This window comes from Trichosurus vulpecula, chromosome 2 (genome assembly GCF_011100635.1).
Source record: "Trichosurus vulpecula isolate mTriVul1 chromosome 2, mTriVul1.pri, whole genome shotgun sequence".
In the NCBI taxonomy this organism is placed as follows: domain Eukaryota; kingdom Metazoa; phylum Chordata; class Mammalia; order Diprotodontia; family Phalangeridae; genus Trichosurus; species Trichosurus vulpecula.
The window spans coordinates 330784628-330805938 of NC_050574.1; the positions used below are offsets into that span (position 1 = coordinate 330784628).

At 42.0% G+C, this 21311-nt stretch overlaps 1 protein-coding gene across 1 annotated transcript in view; it reads left to right on the forward strand.

Moving 5' to 3' along the window:
* Window positions 1-21311, forward strand: part of ITGB5 (integrin subunit beta 5) — a 192264-nt gene that overhangs the window by 119309 nt on the left and 51644 nt on the right. The window contains exon 10 of the mRNA XM_036745271.1: window positions 16635-17064. Coding sequence (XP_036601166.1) covers window positions 16635-17064 — 430 coding nt within the window. The remainder of the gene's footprint in view (window positions 1-16634; window positions 17065-21311) is intronic.

Below are 21311 nucleotides of genomic sequence, written 5' to 3' on the forward strand. Positions count from 1 at the left end.
TGGCGATGCAAAAGAAAGGCAAAAAATAATCCTTGCTTCCAAGTATTCACCATCGAATGGGGGAGACAACATTAAAACAACATTGTACAAACAGGATGTATACAGGATACAAGGGAGATAAAATTAAGGACAACTGGCAAAGGTGTCTTGCAGATGGTGGGACTTTAGCTGAGACTTAATGGAAGCCAGGGAGAGGTCCATGTGAAGAGGGAGGGTGGTTCCAGGCATGAGGACAGTCAGTGAAAATACAAGATGTCAGTAGATGGAGTGTACTGTGCATGGAACAGCAAGGCCAGTGTTACTGGATTATAGAGGAGGTAGAGAAGTGTCGGAAGGGGCCAGATTATGGAGAGTTTTAAAAGCCAAACAGGAGATTTTATATTTAATCCTGGAGGGAACAGGACTCTGCTGGAGTTTACTGAGTTAGTGGGGTCACGTGATCGGATTGATGGGACTTGTGCGGTGAGAGACAGTGAGGGGTGAAAGATAACACCAAGATCGTGAACCTTGAGAAATTTCAGAAGACAAATTAACGTCCATCTCTGGGCTTTTATTTGAAGCTTCTTAAACTCAGTAGGACCTACCAGACTTTGGGCTTCCCTGCCAGAGCCTTCAAGAACTCAGAGTCACCGTCAGGCCACGTTGCACAATTGTTGGAAGGCTTTAAATAGAAGGAAACAGTTTTAGATTGCATTTATAGAAGTGCAGTCTTCATGCTGTATTCCAGGCCTGCATGACCCTCGGGCCACTCGAAATTCTTTGTTGGGCCACAGGTTGTGCAGGCCTCCTGTATTCTATGTTGGTCAGACTAGGCGACAAACATTTATTAAGCGCTTACTATATGCCAGACACTGTTCTAAGCATTGGGAATAGAAATACAGAGTGTCCCAAAAGTCTTGGTGCAGTTGTGAGCTTTAATGGCTATTAAAGCTACTTAATGGTTTTAATAATAGCCTTAATGATAAATAGCTATTTAATATTAAAGCCGTTTAATAGCTATTAAAGCTTACAGCTGCACCAAGATTTTTGGGACACCAGGTATGAGCCCAAATACAGTCCCTGCCCTCTGAAGGGGGAGGGGAGAGGAAGACAACAGTCAAGCTTTAATAGTTGAAGACAAAACATAAATGAGAGCTGAAAAGTAGGGAGTGGGGGAGGGAGTGGTTCATAGTTTTACAAGGGCATTGAGAAAGTAGAGCCTTAGGAAAGGATGCTATCTCTTATGAGAAGAAAGGAATGGCTTTAAAATGGCGCTTTTCCAGAATAGATGAAAATAGCAAGGTTTTCGGCAAAATATCCACAAAAAGAGATGATTGCTCTACTTGGGGAGGGTGATTTTTATGAAATTCAAGTCAAATTACTTTAGAAAGTGAAACAGGAAGGACTTTTTTCTAAATGCTTCTGCTAGTTTTCTTGCTTTCCCATACAAGAGGGGAGAAAAGAAGTTTCCTTCAGAACTAGGGTAGGACATGATGCTGTCAAAACAGAGTCGAGGCCAGACACAAGTATTTCCCTTGCTACGCTGTTTGTTTCTTTTTGCTGTTCCAGATTTGTCTGCTTGCTGCTCACATGGCCCTTTGGCTCCACTGAAGCCATTTCAGGCTTTTTGTTTTCTGCAGATAAAGAGAAAGCTGGCACAGAGGGACTCCTACTCAGCCTCTCAGAGCTGGGCATTGTACAGGTTGCCAAGGGCAGGACCGGGCCCTGAGAGACGGGCTCGTTTCAGAGCTATTGAGGTGACATGAGAAATCTGTGACTTCTAAAAAATTCAATCTTCTCCCCTATGAAAGGATGGAAATTTAGCTGAAGGGCTAGATGCCTAACTCAGTGTCCAGACAAAAATTTTATGTCACGTGGGCATCCCCTTTCTCCAGTGTTAGCCACTCTTGGGCTGATCCATTCTGCAAAAAGTCTACCTCCTCCAAGACCAGATATCTACTTCACATTTGGGGGTTTTCCTCCATAACATTTGTCCTACGGAAATTTCAAACCTAAGCTTTAGGGCTGTAAAATGTTCTTATTGTCTTGACTTGTTCCATGTGTTTATCAGTGATTTGGAGGAAGACACAGAAGGCATCTATGTTAAATCTGTGTGTTATAACACTGAGTAGGCAAGGGATACCTAATGGTTTGGATCAAGATTCTGTCACAGCGATCTCAACAGACTGGAATGCTTGGGCTAACACTAAAAAGATGATTAATGATAGCTTACATTCGTGGAGCCAGAACATAACATTTTCCTTACAACAACTCTGTGAGGTCCAAGTATTAGTCCAAGTATTCTAATTCCCACTATGGTTCAGTAAATTGAAGCCCCCAAATTGTATGGCTTGGAAGTGGCAGAGTAGAGACTGGGGCCCTGGTCACCTGACACCATGTTTTATGCTCTTCTACTCTACCACATCACATAACAAAGATCAGAGCAGCAACTAGGGCGGAACCACTGGAATGTTGTCTTAGGACACTGAAATTTAGGTTACCCTGGTAATACTTGCAGTGTTCAGCATGGAAACAAATGAGCATAGTACTTAGCAGGAATAATTAGTTAAAATAGAAAGCTATTGGACAGTACGTGATTCTTCCACTTGATGGCCATTCATGCCAAGGTGAAAGTTTTTCTAGCCTGATGCCATCTCCCCATCCCACTTCACTGGCCTCTCTAATAGCAACCTTGAAAGAGGCCAAGATCTTCATTTTTCCTGCTAGTGGTTTGAATTACTTGCCCCAGATGCAAAAAATTGTTAGTTACAGCTAAACAGGAATCAGGACAGCTAGCTGGCATAGTGGATATAGAACGCCAGGCCTGGAGTTAGGAAGACCTGAGTTCACATCTGGCCTCAGATACTTATTAGCTGTGTGACCCTGGGCAAGTCATTTAACCCCATTTGCCTCAGTTTCCTCATATGTAAAATAAGCTGGAAAAGGAAATGGTAAACCACTCTTTGCCAAGAAAACCCCAAATGGGTCACAAAGACTGGGACATGGCTGAAACAACTGAACCACAAAAAAGGAATCAATGGAAATGGGTTCCAAAAATAATTTACACAAATATAGGGTGTCAGAGAGTTGATATGGACAGCAATTCATGGAAGATGACAGTAGGAATTTGAAATGATCATAAGGAGAATATGATACAGCCGTGACATGGCACTTCCACAAAAAGAAAACTAATACAATCTTGGCCTTCCTTAGTAGAAGCAGGTTCATGTTAAGAGAGGTGGCAATCCCATTGTCTTCTGCTGTTGTCAGATGACATCTGGAATGTAATCTGGATGCCATATTTTTTGAAAAGGACATTGGGGAAAACTAGAGAACATTCAGAAAATGGTACCAGGATGCCCAAGTGTCTGAAACTATAGAATGTGGAGAATGGATAAAGGAATTAGGAATGTTTATTCTGGAGAAAATTTAGAAAAGGGGTGATTTCTGGTTTTAGATATTCGAAGGGAAGTCATGAAACAGGGAGTAGTGTACCCAAGGAAGATGTATACTTGGAAGTTTTAGGTAAGTCATGTTTGTTTCAAAATAAGGAAAAAACTTTCTAGCAATGGAAACCATCCAACAACGGAATGGTCTTTGGAAAGTAGTGAGCCCCCTCATCAATGCAGACATTCAGGGCCAACTGGCCATTGGTCAGGAATACTACAGGAAGGATTCCTGAATCAGGTAGAAGGTTAGATTAGATGGTGTTTGTGATCCTTTCCAACACTAAGAACCTCAGATTCTGTGACTAATTTGGTTCAACTGTTCATTTCAGCAAGTGCAGTGCCTGTTATGAGCCACTCCTTCGAACTGGGAAGACAGCCCAGGCAAGAAAGCTAGACTGTAGGCAAGCTGGGATTAATAGAGTGGATTTATTTTAAATAAGATTTGTGAAGTCACCAAATTCCTCTGAGGTTCTCTCCTCCAGTAATTCCATTTGTAATCCTCACTCACCTTTGATTCTGACAATTGCCATGGGGTCTTTTGGCTTCAAGGACCTAGGAAGCAGGTTCATTCTGTAGTAGGTTTTGTTATATAAGTATGCAAGTGGCTTCAGGTTGTGTTATTAATGTCCCATGTGAAAGCACTAGCCATATCCCTGTCACAAATTTCCCACAGCCTCTCCCCTCCTTTGCTAAGCAAATTACCTTTTTCCTCTGCTCTGTTCCCCCAAACTCAGTCTAGTTGAGGTCTGTGGACTTAGAGTCTGTAGAGTAGCTGAAACCACCTCCCATGTGTGTTCTCTCCCCCATTAGAATGTGAGCACAATGCCTTGTACACAGTTCAGTGCTTAATACATGCTTGTTGACTTTACTTGAGATCCCTGAAAGTGGAGACTGTCTTGCTTCTCTGTATTTTCAGTACTTAACACAATTCATTGCATGTAATAAATGCTCAATAAATGCTTTTACATTCATTCATTCAATCAATCCATCTTTGGGCCAGGAAGATCTTTTAGAAATGAGACTCAGCCAAGCAGCCTCTTGGGAAATTAGAAGCATATTGGTAAGATTTAAATAACAAATCAGAGACACCAAATCGTTGTTTTTGTGACTGAGTCTTGGAGAAGAAGTTTCCAAATTGATGGACTAGGGTCCCACAGAAAGTAGCAACCCAAAGTAGTCCCCAAAAGTAGCAACAGTTCAAAGACCTCAAACCTGATCCAAATAATTCCAGATGGAGAATTTTATCCTAACCACTGGCAGCAAGAAACTGAGGCCTGGAACTCTGGGTATTTATCACCTCTACCTAATAAAGGCTTTCTGACTCTTCTATAGGCCCAAGACAGAAAGGAAAACAAAGCATTGTTTAACCACTGTGGGCTTATATTGTCAAAATAATTTCTGTGTAAATGATTGTCGTTTGATCTTGTCTAATTCTTCATGACCCCATGGATCATACTGTCTGTGGAGTGTTCTTGGGGAAAGATACTGGAGTGGTTCACCATTTCCTCTTCTTCAGCTCATTTTACAGTTGAAGAAACTGAGGCAAACAAGATTAAATGACTTTCCCAGAAACTCAATTTGAACTCAGGTCTTCCTGACTCTAGGCCCAGTGGTCTATTCAATGAGCCATCCAGCTGCCCCATGCAGATGAGTAGCAGACCTATATATCTACTCCTAGACTCTCTCCTTTGAGCTTCAGTCTCACATCATGAACTGCCTATTAGACATTTCAAGCCGTATGCCCCTTAGGCATCTCAAACTCAACATACCCCAAACAGAACTCATTATCTTTCCCTCAAAACCCTCCCATCTTCTGAATATCTCTATTACTGTTGAGGACACCACCATCCATCCACTCTCTTCTGTGTCCCTCTTACTCATCACAAATATGAGATCGGTTACCAGATTTTTTCATTTCGGTTTCCATAACATCCCTTATATACATCTCTTCTAGTTTTTCATCCTCACACTTTTTCACTCGGCTGTTTAAGGTCCTCACCCCCTCTGACCAGGACTCTTGGAACTGTCTTGTGACATCTTGTATTTTCCCACTCCAATCCACCACACAGCTCCCAAAATGATATCCCTACAGCTCAGATTAGACCATGTCATTTAGGAGCTCCCTCTTAATTCAAGGATCAAATATAAACTCTTCTCTTTGGCATTTGAAGCCCTTCACAACCTGGCCCCTCTCTCTCTGTTAGGAGTCTTCTGAGACATTATTCCCCTTTACACAATCTATGGGTCTTAGGTGTGACTCTCCAGTTCCTGTTCCTTTACCTTTTGCACTGGCTGTTTTCCATATTTGGCATGCTTTCCTCCTCACCTCCACTCCTTACAGTCCCTGGCTTCCATTAAGACTGACTCAAGCATCACTTCCCCCAGGAGACCTTTGCTGAATGTCTTCCCTTCCTAGTACCTTAGTCTCTAAGGCTACTTTGTCGCATATATATGTATATATGTATATGTGTGTGTGTGTGTGTGTGTGTGTGTGTGTGTACACACACACATACATATATATTTCTTAAACTTATAGTGTTTTTTCCAATTACATGTAAAGACAGTTTTTAACATTCATTTAAAAAATTTTGAGTTCCAAATTTTCTTCCTCCCTCCTTCACCTTCTCCCTCCCTAAGAGAGTAAGCAATTTGATATAGGTTATATATATATATTCAATTATATAAAACATATTTCTATATTAGTCATGTTGTGAAAGAAGAAACAAACCAAAAAAATTGTTATGTATCTTTATATATACTTACATGTATAAGTTTCAACAATCCAGCTAGCAGCTGTTGTGGGGGTGGGGGGTGAAAGAACAACACAAGCCCAAAAACAAGCATGCTACCAGCACGCTGCAAAAGCCCAGATTCTTTTGATCTGCTTTACTAAGGAAAGCGATGTTAAGGGGTTGACAAGTTTGCTTTAATTCAGCATACAAATACCATTCACGTAGTTCAGGGGAAAAAGCCAGCACCCTGAACTTTAGAGCAAATACAAACGAAGTACAAACATCGACAGACAGACCTTGCTTGTCTGACTCAAATCCCAATACATAGTTACCACAGTTTAACAAAGTCCCAGCATCCGAGTTTACGAGCTGGAGGGCTCTCAGCTACAGCTGCCCGGAGTCTTTGAATGGAGTCTTCACATCACACATCAGCACTCCACCAAGAATGAGAGCCCTGAGCAAATGGCTCTGTCTTCTCTTCTTATAGCATTTCAGACGTCATCAAACATCATCTGAATGACCAGAACTTAGGCTCCTATGATTGCCTCTTGAGTTAGCACCTCCCCTTAGTACTCTGGGAGCTTCACAACCACATGGGCTTAGCACCTAATAGGGGTTTGGGCCTGGGGCTTAGCACCTAGTAAGACTCAGTGAAATACACTGAATTAATCAAAGGAAACAAAAGCCAAACTCTTCAAGGGCACTTGGTGCCCTTGAACTGAGTGCTAAGAGCCCATTTTGCTTGCCAACACAGTATACATGTTGCCTTCCCCATTCAAAGGTAAGCTTCTTGAGGGCAGGGACTGTTTTTGTTTTTTCTTTGTAGTTCCAGTGCTTAGTATAGTACTTGGAATAGAGTTAGTATTTAATAAAAGCCCATTGTGCAACAACAATGTTATTTGCAGCTACTGTGATGGTGTAAGGCCAACAACACCAGCACACAGGAGGGCTGCTAGCACAGGTTCTTTGATCTGCTTTTCTAAGGAAAGCAACCTGAAGGGGTTAATGATCTTACTTTAATTAAACATACATGTATCATTCACTTAGTTCAGGGGAAAAAGTCAGCACCCTGAACTTCAGAGCAAATACAAACAGAAACTACAAACAGATCAACAGACAGGCTTTGTCTGATCAAGACATCACATATATAGTTACCAAAAAGAGAAGCACCAACATCAAAGCTGGGGGACAGTGCTTTAATGGCTACCCAGAATAATCAACACTCTTTCAATGACTGTGCCCCCAAAAAGGCAAAATGCTAACCTCGGAGTTTATATATACTTCTTCATGGTTAAAGGGTGTCCAAACCAAGAGACTCAAACCCATGTGACTTAGGCCTTCCTGTGACTTAAACTCTTGCTCAGAGTCAGAGGGTGGAACTAGGCTTTCCCTTGACATAAGCAGGTCATCAAAGATTCCCAATTCAATCAAAGATTAATTAATGTTGAGAAGCACTCCAAAACAAAGACAACAAAAAGTCCACTTTGCTTGCCATTACATTTGAAAAGCAAAACTTATCAAAGGCACTTGATTACCTCAGCATCCCAAAAGAGAAAACAGGGGAAAAAAAAAGTCCCACCCTAATTACCATAACACATTATCAAAGAGCCATAAGTTGATATTGTTTGCCTCAGTTTCGTCATCTGTAAAATGAGCTGGAGAAGGAATTGGTAAGTCCCACTTTTTCAAGAAAATCCCAAATGGAGCCATCAAGAGTCGGACATGACTGAACAACAACATGTACAAAGTACTGAGCTAGGTGCAGGGAATACAAAGACAAAAAAAAGTCCCTCCCTCACGGAGCTTACCTTCTATTTGGATGATGGGGTGCAAGTTATACCCAGGCAAGTAAAAACAAGGTACTTTGAATGGGGGCAGAAAACTAACAACTGGAGAAGTAGACATCTGGAAAGGCTTCAAAGAAGAAGGGGTTTCTGAGTGGGGCCTTAATTTATAATTCTGAGAGCCTAATGTGTATTGAACACTGGCTGTATGAAAAACAAATTGCTCAGTGCTGTGGTATACACAAATAAGACTTGGTCCTTGTTCTCAACATTTGTTGTTTGTCCTTTATTTTCGAAGAGGACCATGCAATCAGGAAAATAAGGGCATGACTTGCAGTTGACTTTGATTTGAGTGAGGGAGGACTGTGCAAGGTCACCAGCCTCACTTTCTCCTCCAGAGTCATCTGGATCCAGTGACCAGATATTCATCAGGATGTCCCAGGATGCATTGGGAGACCCTGGCCCTTTTAGGCTAAGGCCTTTTCATGTGTTCACTTAGAGTGAGGCAATGCCCATTCAGTAAATAGTCCTCTTTAAGAAGTGAGTCAAGAGAGAAGGCAGAGAGAAATTGCTGGTATTCAACGTTCCCAACTAGGGGAATGAAAATAAGTCATTTGGTGTTTGTTTTCCTGTCAACAGTGAGGTGTGACTAGCTTCTGGGCCCCAGGCTTGCACTGCCATCTGGCAAGCACAGATAGGGCCTGTCTCTGTTCCAGTCACCAGGACAGCCCATGAAAAGAGCCAGACCTAGAATCCTGTTTATTACACGCTTCGGAGGTGGGAAGAGCTCTCCATCTGTACAACTTCTTGCTTCAGAGACGCTCCTCTGGAACCCTCTGAGAGCCTCCTCAGATTGTGAGGGAGGGCGACGCTGTTAGGACCTCTTCAGGAAAGGAGAAACAGGCACTGAGAGACTCGGGGGCCCTTCCATAGGAGATCTGGAATAGAAATCTTCTGGCAGTATTTATGCCCTCTTGAAAGAATCTAGAGAAACCTGTCCATGACATATGCTTTGCTTCAAGGTGTTTTGCAGAACTTTAAAATACTGGTAATATTATAGTAGTGGCATGAACCCTGGGGTTTTTGGTCCTTGAGATCTCCAAGAATAGCTCTATTGTCATGCTATAATTGGGTTGGGGGCATCTGTCGAATATGAAGGGTATTCTTCACTCTTTCCTTAATAGGTGCTTCCATAACACTGTTTTTCATTTTGCCAAAATATTTTGTGTGTATTCCTGAAGAAATGAGTATTGTTTAATTTATTTCATTTGGCAGCTTAGCAATTTTGTAATTGAGGCTTTAGATTTATGAAACATAATGAATATCAAAAGCGCTGTTCAAAAATGTTTTTTAAAATCAAAGAATATAGAGGTTTCTACTTTTTTTCTCAGGAAAGTATAAATCATATAATATAGGCCATTAGAGCTGGAAAAAACCTTATAGAAAATGTAGTCCGTTTCCATTCTCTTTCCTCCTCCCATTATGATTTTACACATGAGCAAACAGGCTCAGAGAGGTAAAGTCACTTGTCCAAGACAACACAGCTTGTTAGTAAAATGAGAGAAATCTTTGCCTCTCAGGGCTTTGCTAATCATTGGGATCTCTCTCTTTCCTCACCCTGGGCTGTTTTTGTCTCTCAATCTATGTCTTTTTACTCACTCGTTTCTTGTGTGCATCTTTTTTCAGGGTCTTCTCTCATCTTCTTTCATCTTCTCCCTACTTCTCTTAACTATTTTCCTATCCATTACCCCTTTTTGGTTTCATAAGAAAGAGTTGATGTATGTATTTTTCATTATTTCTTGTATTTGTCCTACAGATCTTGGTTTACTTTTCTCAATTAAAAAAAAGCAGATGTAACATTTTCATTTCTGTTTCTTAAAAATAAACCCTAAAATAAGTTTTTACTTAATGTGTCTCAATTTCTTTTTTGTTGTCTTCCCTCATAAGTCTGAAGCCCTCAACTGGAGGGGAGGGGGGGACTGTCCCCTCTACCTGATCTAAAGGATTCCTTTGCAATCAAATTAATGCATGTAGTAGAGTCTTACCAGTCATTCAATCAATAAGCATCTACTAAGCTCCTACTATATGCCAAATCTGGTTATTTTCTAGTGCAAGAGTTCTTAACCATTTAAAAAAATAAACACCATTTGGCAGGTTGGCCTGTTGTATGGACTCGAATAATGTTTGTGTTTTTAACTGGTAATTGAAAGAAATACTAGATTTCAGTAAGAAATTTGTAAAAATAAAGATTAATCAAGTTCATGGGCCTCTTGAAATCTGTCCATATACCCCAGGTTAAAGCCCCTACTTCTAGTCTAATAACGGAGATCATGAAGGTTTACAGAATGGAGGTACAAGGCAGGATTTAAGCTTGAATCAAAAGCAGACCAGATGGTGGTCTTCTCCCAGTGACTAGTCACCAATGAGCAGAAGGAAGACTGCTGTGAGTTAGAGTAAATGTCTGCAGCTGATCTAAACTTGGCATGGAAACCAGGGTAGGAACTTCATCTTACTTGGTCTAATTAAGGCAAATAAAGGCAGAAATCTGGGTCTCATTTCTTGCTTTCCACTGCTGCTATCACTCATCAGTCTCTTTGAAGTTTGTGCCATTCAGTTATTTTTGTTTATTTCATTAAATATTTCCCAATTAATGTAAAAAAATTTTAATGATCATTTAAGAAAACTTTGAGTTTTCAGTTCTCTCCTTCTCTCCTGACCCTTTCTCCTCCCCGAGAAGGCAAGCAATTTGATCTGCATTATACATGTGAGGTCATGCAAAACATTTTCATATTAGCCATGTTTGTGCCATTCAATTAAAACATTTCTCTCCTCCCCCCATTTTCATCACCTTTGGGAAACTTTTCCCTTTCCTCAATGATTTTTGCACCATGCTTACAATTTTCCTCTCCATCCTCTCCTCCATCATGTTCCTTGGTGCCTTCAACATAATGTTGACAATCCTTTTTAATGCCCTGGACTCATAATTCCCAGACTTCCTTAATCCTCATGACCTTCATTTATGATAATTTTCAGTGATTCACCAACATAGTCAATGCACCTCATCATCATTCTAAAGTTAAGAAGATCTCATAGGACCTTAGAAGCCATTGAATCGCCCCCCCCCCAACTTTACAGGGGAGAAAACTGAGACTCAGAGAGTAGGTTACCCAGGTAGTTAGTGTCTAAGGTAGGATTCAAACTCAGGCCTTCCTGATTTCAAGTCCAATATTCCATCTACTATCTCTAAAGCATTTAAAGCATTGATTTACTTGATTGTACCTAGCTGATGATTCTAGGAGGCATGTGGCGGGGCGGGGGGGGGGGGGCGGCGTGGAGTGGTCATTAGGAAGTGACAGTATTGTTAAGAAAAGAAAATCAATAAAATATATTTTTTTTAAGTTAAATAGGGACAGCTAGGTGTCACAGTGGATAGAGCACTGGGCTTGGAGTCAAGGGGACCTGAGTTCAAATCTGGCCTCACATACTTACTAGCTGTGTGACCCTGGGTAAGTCACTTAACCCCGATTGCCTCTCTCCCCCCAAAATAAAAAAAAAAACCTTAAAAAAAGTTAAATATCCAATGTATACTTCCTCTCTTTGCCTGCAACATCATTGTCTTAACACTTCTCCCATTTCCTTGGTGTAGAGAATCTGCTCTTTGTCTCTCATTATGATTTCTAGTACTTTGAACCCTTCCATTCTCCTGTCCATTACTCCTTTCTAGCTTCAGTTAACTTTTTGCCAAATATAGCTTGCTACATCGGTCTTTGCCTTGATGTTATTTCATCTTGTAGGCAGCATGGTCCCTGAGAACAAGCATTGAACTAAGAATTGTAAGATGTGAGTTCAAATACTGGCTCAGCCACTTACTCCCTGTGTGACCTTGGCAGTCACTGACCTTCTCTGGGTCCTAGTGTCCTCATCTGTAAAGGAGAGGTCATCTATGCTAGATGACCTCTGAGGGCACTTCAGCTTCAATTCTCTGATCATGGCCAGTCCTCAAAGATGGATAATCCTCACCAATGACTTCTCCCACTTCTCAGAGACAGGCATTGTTGGAGAAAATCACAAGATGGTGCTTGATGGTCTACACAGCAGGACAGTCCTCAGCAGCTCCCTCACTATTAATGGACAATGCTTTTGTTCACCTCTTGTTCAGTCCCCACACTAGCTATTCCAAACTTTTCTCTTTTGCCCCCTTGCTTTGGTAACTCTGTTTTCACAATGAATATTTTGGTTTTGTGGGAAGAGCACTGGATTTTGACCCAGAAGACCTGGGTTTAAGTCCCAGATCTCTTGCTTACTAATTGTGTCATTTTGATAAACTCACATAACCCCTGAGACTCAGTTTCCTCATCTGTAAAATGAGAATAGAATACTTACCTACCACACAGACTTATTGTGAAGAAAGTGACTTGCAAATTCTGAATCTCTACATACATGTAAGCCATCATTATTATCGTGGCTATCTGAAATCAATTCTACCAAATCTCAGAATGTCTTTCTATTTTCTGCTTTTTCTCTGATGTGAGGAGTGAACCTCTTTCCTTTCAAGGCTAACCCTTGGTTTGTAGATTTATTTTGAAAACCATTTGAAAATTATAGTAGGCTATAAAAATTCCTACTCATTAGACATTCTAAAATATAATTAAACTAATACATTCTAGACTTTGGCAGAGGTTTTACTCCAAGGGGTCAGTTTTTATATAGCTGTGGGCTTGTTAGGCTGGAGATTTTATTGTAAAGCCAGCCTTGCCTTTTGGTATGTACACAACACATTATTGTCTTTGTTAATGTTCAACATGTGAAGGCAGTGAAAGAAAATTAAAAAAAAAAAAAGAACTCTGATTCTGGATGTTTTCTAAAGGGGGTAACTTTATTTGTACATAGAAGGAAACAGTGAAATTGTAAAAAAAAATACACTAAAAAAGAAGGACAAATGTGCTTTTTCATTTTCTTTCCCTGAATTCTTTATTCCCTTCTCTGAGCCAACTTCTGTAGGATTTTAGAGATGGAAGGGCCCTTAAAGATTAGATAAATTTTAGGACTTCTTAAAGCCGACATGTAAGAACTCACTTTTTAAGTGGAACCCTGGGTTTAAAAGGCCAGTTGTATGGGACTTTCTCCTCCTTGGCAGAAATTGATTACTCAGTCCCCCTCCATCTGTGTTGGGGTTGGGCAGAGTTGGCAAGAGCAAGAAAGGGGAGAGATCTGAGGTTCTTTTAGCTTCTAGCTTCATGAGAAAAGATGTACAATGCCAACCTCTCTTGCAGTTGCTAAATGGAGAGAGACTCTTGGAAAAAGTTGACATAAGTGTAGCTGGCAGTCTCTATCCTATCCCTTTCTTTAGTTTGCTTTACTAGAGATTTTCCCCTTGGGTGAGATTTAGGACTCTGTCTTAGTTAAGATGAGATATCTCACTTCCAATGGAAGAGCTCCTTCAATCTGCATTTTCTGCTATATATTCTGGCATAGCTTTCATTTCTTACCTCAGTTTTTCCTTTACTGTTTTTATTTGATTTTTAAAGTCATTCATTCACTCTCTTTTTTAATCTCTCACTTTAGCTCTTTTAGTGATTCGTGTTGGATTTGTGTCTGATCCGCATTTTTCTTTTAGATTTTTTGCAAATGTTTTCAAGTTGTTGTCTTCCTAATTTGTGTCTTGAGCTTCCCTATCTCCATAGATTCTTTTTATGCTCGGGTTATTTTTTTGTTGATGTTTGCTCATTTTTCCAGCCTATTTCTTGACTTTGGACTATATGTTAGAATAGGGCTCTGCTCACCTCTGGTGGGAGAGATGGCTGTCCTGAGCTTCTTTCTGTAGCTTGATCTGGGACTCTGTAGGTTTTCTGTGCTTCCAAGGTGGTGTGATCCAGGGAGAGGTCTGGTCACTGCTCGTCTGGTCTGTGTATTGGTTCTTATACAGGTAGGACCCCTGTTCCCTCATGACCACAACTGTTCCTTTCCACATTGGAACTGCAATTCAGAACTGGGCAATAGGCTATGCAGCTGGCACTTGATCCTATGCCCGGTGTTAGCACAGGGGTCCCCTGGAATCTTTCTGACCAGGTGTTCAGTTCCTGTACCATCCTTGTATATTGGACAACTCCACAGCTGGCGCCTCTACATACCCAGCCAACCCCTACCTCAGTGTCTGCAAACCTCTTTGTCTTGTTAAGCTGCTCTGGACTGGAAAAATGACTCACTGTGACTTTTGTTAGCTTTTCTGCTCAGAATTTGATTTAACATTTTCTGTGGATCATTTTGTGGGAGAGTTTTGGGGGGATGTTTGGCAGTTGTGACCATTCTGCCATCTTGACTCCACCCTCTCTGGCATATATTCTCGTATGTTTACTTTCTCGGATTTCTGTTTTGCTCTCAATGTGGATAAATGGATTTCTTTGCTATTTGCTATGTGTGTTTAATTGTGAAACTGGCATTTGGTGGGAAGGAAGCCATACCTTGGATGTAAAGCTTGGGGTCCTCCTTTGCCCGTTAATGAATAGCAATCAGGAATTTAGCTTGAACCTTAAATTACTTCCCCTAAACTAGCAATGTTTAAGAGAACAGATAGAATTCTAGCCCCTCTCCCTAAGGAATGTAGAGTGGCCAGCCTCTGGCCCCAAACCCACTACTTCCCTTCCTAGCAGGCATTAAAGTCTCCCTTGGAGAAGGTTGGAGGGAGGAGACTTCAGAGATACTTATTCATGTCTCTGTGTGAGCCACATCAAGACAGACACATTAGGGAAATATTTTTATAACTGTATTTCAGTAGAATTGGTTTCTTCTGTAACCCTATTTTTTTATACATTTAAAAACATAGGCTCCCCAAATAGTTAATTCCTTCAATGCTTTGCCCTCAAATCTGGTTTGCATCTCCATCATCAATGATGTCGTAGCACACCTGGTGTGTATGATAGAACCAGCCTAAAACCTCTTCTTTTTAATATGAGTGGGGAGCTAAAGATAAAATCTGCCAAAATGTACTGCTGTATATCACATCTCAGAAAGCTGCCCACCCCCTTTCTGCTTCACTGTTGCCAACTATGTGTTGGTTTAGCTTTCCCTCCAAATTAGCAGTGAACTGTTCATGCTCAGAGAAGCACCCTAATATACTTGTAAGAGATATAGGGAAATGAGCTGTTCTACCATACCACCCCTACAACACACCCCCAGCTCTCTCAAAAAAGGCTTCCCTTGACTGCCAAAGGAGTCCATGATGGAGAAAAGGTTAAGAATCCTTGGACTAGTCTAAGGCCCTCATTTTGTATGTGAGGGAATTCAGACCTAAAAATGACAAAGTGACTTGCCAAGGTCACACAGCTGGTTAATGTTGTGTGTCAGGAGCTTCTTCCTCTTAGTCCAATGCCCCCTATCCACAGTCCCATGCCACCCCATCTCCTCCTTTGAGCTACTCTCAGGACAATCTCAAATGCCAACTTTCAGGAGATTTAAAGTTCCCTGAGGACAAAGACTTTTTCATTTTGTCTGTGCATCCCCACCTTGTACCTTTGCATATAGTAGGTGCTTAATAAATGCACGTTGAATTGAGGCCAACTCCTTCGTGTGTAACCTTCCCTGACTCCCAAACTCTGTGTGTTCTCCTCTCTCCCTGCCTTAGGGCAGTTTTATTCTGCCTTCTTGCACAGCTGTATGAAAGGCAACATAGAATAGATGGATAAATAGATAAAACATTTATTCGGCACTTACTATGTATTGGGCAAGTGTAGTGGAAAGAACTTAGGCTTCAGTAAGTAGTTAGGTAAAGTGTTCACAGGGCTGCTGCAAATGTCCAAGCTCCATTTATGTGCCCATGTTTATTATCTTCTTAAAAAGATATTCATATATTAATTTTTGAGGGGGGAGATAATGTGGCAAAGTGGATGGAGAGCTGGCCTCGGAGTCAGAAAGATCCAGGGTTAAATCCTGCCTCCCACACATACTGGCTGTGTGCCTGTGGACAGTCACTTACCCACCCAGTGTCCCAGGCAAAATTATAAATTATATGAATTTATATACAAATTATAGAGCATGTGCTGGTCTGCCTTGGAAGAGTAATTTTCCTGTCTGCAATTCCCTATAGCAGTGAAATGAAAAGATCAATCCCAATTTTATTTTTAAAGTTTTCTTGATGGCTTTTGTTTTTATATCACCAAGCAGACTCCCTCTTCCCTTTCCCTAACTATAGAGTCTTCACTTGTGGCAGTTGTATTAAAAAAAAGACCAAAAAACAAGAATTCAGCAAAACCATCCTCCAGAGTGACCAGGGTGGGGAACCTGCAGCCTTCAGGCCACATGTGGCCTTCTAGGTCCTTAAGTGTGGCCTTTGGACTGAATCCAAATTTAACAGAATAGCCTCTGGCCCCAACCTCCTACTTCCCTTCCTGGCAAGAAACTTGTCCTCAAAATTTGGATTCAGTCCAAAGGCCACACTTAAGGACCTAAAAAACCACGTGTGGCCTAAAGGCAGCAAGTTCCCCACCCTTGCTTCAGATAGTCTGTGGCTGACAGCGTATACAGGATTCTATATCTGTAGTCCCCCCCACCTCTTTGGCCAAAAGAGGGAGATGCATTTTCTCCTCTCCTTGTCCAGGCTCATTATAATTACTCTTCATTCTCTTTTGTTTTATTGCTCTTCCTGTTTATCTTGTTAGAGTCAGTGTACATTTTCTCTCTTCTTACCTGCCCAGGTGTCATTTGAGGTGTCTGTAGAAGCCCGAAGTTGCCCTTCCAAAGACACTGTGCACACGTTCACCCTGAGGCCCGTTGGATTCCGGGACACCCTGGAGCTCGTGGTGACCTACAACTGCTTATGCAGCTGCACCAATAGGACTGAGCAGGACAGCCCCCGATGCAGCGGGAATGGGACCTACACCTGCGGCACCTGCGAGTGCTACCCGAGCTACCTGGGCTCCAGGTGTGAGTGTCAGGAGGGAGAGAACCGGGACCTCTATCAAAATCTGTGCCGAGAGACGGAGGGCAAGCCCCTGTGCAGCGGGCGGGGGGAATGCAGCTGCAACCAGTGCTCCTGCTACGAGAGTGAGTTTGGGAAGATCTACGGGCCCTTCTGCGAGTGTGACAACTTTTCCTGCGCCAGAAACAAGGGGGTCCTCTGTTCAGGTAGGTGTGTGACAGGGAGTGGCCTCGGCTTTGCTTAAGCCCTGGAAGGTGGGAGTGCGGCTGCCTAAATATATGTCCCACCACCCTAGGTGCTGTTGGATGTTGTTGCAGGGATGGGTCCTCCTCCCTTGAGCCATCAGATCTACCTCCTTCCCTTCTGGGAAGGAGCATGGTATAGTGGAAAGAACACTGACTATAATCCCTGGACCTGGTTCAAATCCTGACTGGAACATTTATTACTTACTTGACCTTAGGCAAAACACCTAACTCCTTGGGCCTCAGTTTCCTTATCTGTCAAATGAGGGAGTTGGACTAGATAGTGTCTAGCTGCCTCCTTTCAGCCTACAGGAACAATGCAGAACAAATGTATTTCCCTTTTTATAAGACAGCCCTTCAAATAGATAAAGGCAAGTACATCTCTAAGGAGAGAGTCCTTAGTTTTAGGAAGAATAAGAAAAAAATGTAGTTTTGGCAAAAGTGTGGTGGATGAGGGGCAGCTTTTTAAAAATTAAAGTTAAATTTTACTGCTATATGTCACCTATATTTCCCAATGTTACCCCTCCTTTCTCTGCCTCCCATAGAGAAAAGAAAGGAGAAACCACAGGAGCATAAATTTATAGCTAGATGGGACCAACCATTCATTTTATAGACGAGGACACTGAGGCACAGAGTTGTGAAGTGACCTGCCCAGAGTTATATGAGCTAATTTATGTCTGAAATAGGATTTGAACCCAGGTCTTTCTCACTGCAAGTACAGTGCCCTATCCACTGTCCCACGCTGCCTAAAAACATCTCAGCAATATTAACCAATATGTCAAAAAAGCCTGATGACACAAACATGGGAGAACTTCGAGCATTGAACAGAAACCGAGAAATCCTGATCATTAAGGAAGTAAGTCTAGGTCATGGTGCAATGCTGTGGTTTAGGAGAAACAGTAAAGAAATAGTTATTCCTCAGAATAAAGAGAAACTTCTAGTGCTTTACAAGTTGGGGTTTGCTTATGCAACTCTTGGCCCAGACACGTTAGAGCTTTTCCAATTTGTGGCTTCTCGAGCCTGCTGATTGAGAAGAGAAGTGAGAAGGAGTCCTGTCAGAAAGAGGAGACCCTCAGACAACCTATTGGGGAATGAGTTTCTAGAGCTTTGTGGGTCAGCCAACAAGCAATTATGAAGGGCCTATTACGTGCCAGGCTCTTGCTCAGTTATTGCTGTTGTTCAGTTGTGTCTGACTCTTCATGACCCCACTTGGGGTTTTCTTGGCAAAGATCCTGGAGGGGCTTGCCATTTCTTTCTCCAGCTCATTTTACAGATGAGGAAACTGAGGTAAAGAGGGTTAAAGGACTTATCCAGGGTCACACAGATAGTAAGTGTCTGAGGCCAGATTTGAACTCAGGTTGGGTGCTCTATTCACTCTATCACCTCGTTGCCCTTTGGGTAGCTGTACTTAAATCCCTGGGAAGACTGGGAGCGGATATTAAACATTAAAATGTTTCAGAAAAAGATATAGGAAAATATGCTCTTGAGTTAGGATTAGAATTCTTTTCTTTCTTGTAGTAATGGTAGTAACAATTTCTCTGTTGATAGTGACATATTTTACAAGGTGTTTTAATACAGAAGTAGTGTAGTATATTCGAAAGAGCCCTGGGTTTGTAGTCAGGACTAGATTTCCATTCCTGGCTCTCCTGCTTACTAGTTCTACCACTTGGGCAAGTCAATGAGCCCCTCTAGGCCTCAGTGTAGAATGCAAGGGATGGGGTGGAAGATAGGTTCTAAGTCTCTTTTCTCCTTTAAATCCTATGGTCTCTCTAGGTCCTTGTAACATTCTCACAGAGGGAGTGGATAAATGCCGGGAAGAATCCTGGGGAATGTTTCCATCTGGGGAATCTGGTTTTGTGCATGTTGCACAATTTATGCCCCTCCCCACCTCCCCAATTCCTAGGGTTCTCCCTGGGTCAGGGCCAGAGGAAAGATACCTGAGACACAAACATAGATGTCTCAGTGGCACTTGGTAGGGAAAGCTTTTCTTTTACTTGAACTTTTGAAGTTGAGAATATATTGAGGGAAGCTGCTGTGTTTGGATGCTCTGCCTGTAAACCTCTCAAACCCTTGGGGTTTTTGAAGTTAGTGTTTTGTTTGGCAGAATTTCACCAGAGTCTCCCCCCCCCCACCCCAGACACTGGGGGCTGATGCCCTAGTTTTTACCCAGCCCTTTCTTCCTACAGTCAGACGATCCTGTGGCATTGGGAAACCCACACCTATCATGGTGTAAGGAAAGCATGTGAGGTTGGCCAGGACTCCCAGACCCAGTGAGAGATGATACTCCAAGTTAGCACTCTGGATTGTTTGGGTTTGCTGAAGTGCGTGGACTTCTAGTGAGTCATTAAAACAAAATTCTTTGGTTCTCCTCTTCCTCCCTTCTCCCTTCCCCCCCCCATCATGTGACAAGAGAAAGACATATTTAAAAGATATGAGAAGGGCAACAGCTGTTCAGAATCTCCTGTGGAATCATAGAATCATAGATCGAGGACCCAGGGGGACAATCTGAGTCAATCCTCTTATTTTAGAGATGAGGAAATGATGCCTAGGACCTAAAGTGATTTGGTCAGAGGTAGGATTTGAACCCAAGTTCTCTGACCATAGAACAAGGAAAGCATTTCTATGGATGTGAATGCCCATTGAGGATGTCTTAAGTATGATCATGGGCAAAGCCTTCTAATCTGGATGTGGATAATGTACTGTACCCAGAAGTATGGGTGGGCTAAGTTGGGGCTGAGCCAGGGTATGATCTTACAGCCCATTGGCTGCCCCAAATTCAAAGCTACTGACACTGTCTATGATAGCTGAAGTTGGTCAGATCTTGAGAAAGGCATGCCATATATTCCTGTTCCTTCATAAGGTCCTAAAAGGGCCAGGGTCTCCCATTGTATCCTGGGTCATCTCCAGTCATCCTGATGAATATCAGGCCACTGAATCCAGACAGCTCTGGAGGAGAAAGCAAGGCTGGTGACCTTGCACAGCCCTCCCTCACTCAAATCAAAGTCAACTGCAAGTCATGTCATCATTTCCCTGATGTCATGGTCCTCTTCGAGAATGAAGAATAAACACAGCAACAAAGCCAGGGGATTCATTCAAGTGATTCTACCTGGAACAGTTTGATTGTAATAAATATTAATAGAGTAATAATGAATAGATAATAATAATTAATATATTAATATCTATCTATAGAGTGCCTTAAATTTTGCAAAGTGCTTTGCAAATGTTATCTCATTTAATCTCAGAAACTCTGTGAGCCAGAGACTGCAGGACTTATCATCCTGATTTATAGATGAAGAAACAAGTTTAAAGGGTTTAAATAGTTTTGGTAACACAGCTTTTTGAAGTGTGATGTCTTCAATTTTAAATTTCAAAAAATTCTCTTATATATGGGAGTGGGAGGTGGGCGGGGCAGAGACACAGAGAGAAAGAGACAGAGACAGACAGAGACAGAGAGTGAAGTGAAGGGAAAAGACAGGGGAGAAGGAAGGAGAAGAGAAAGAGCACATTGAAGTTCTGAAAAAGCACCTGATGTGGTTCAAAGGTGCTATGCCCGATGACAAGAAGTAGCTACCCCTATCACATGTCAATTTACATTGAAACCTTGGGACTCCCCAAGAAGAGGGACTTTACCCAGAAAGCCTGAATCTAAAATCACATTTGCACCTTTCCCAACAACTTTTCTCAAAAAGGAAAAAAAGGCAGCATACTATTGGGCAAAGCCAATGTTTATCTCTTGGAATTTTGAGACTTGATAGGACAAGCCCAGAGTAATTACACAAACACTTTGCTGTCCATTCTCTCTTGTCCCTGTGTGATTCTCATCATCGTGCATGTGCAGCACTTAGTATTGTTGACACTCAGGTGTCAGCTGCTGCCTCTCAAAGTATCAGGGAGCCTTTATTAAGTGGGGTGGGGGTGCTGATGAATACCCAGAGTTGGAGGCTTCAGTTCCTTGGCGCCAGTGGTTAGCTTAGAACTCTCTGTCTGGAATTGTTTGTATCAGGTTTGAGGTCTTTGAGCTGTTGTTCTTTTTGGGGTTTTTGTGGGAGAGAAACTTGTTTCCCAAGAGCTGGTCTGGTCTTGAGCTTGCTGACTCAGTCCCTCAGACAGCTGACTTCGGCTTTTTCCAGAGGTTCCCTGCCTCCCCACTCCTTTCCCTTACCCTGGGGCTACGGACTCAACCAAGAAGGGGGAGTTCTGTTGACTTCTCT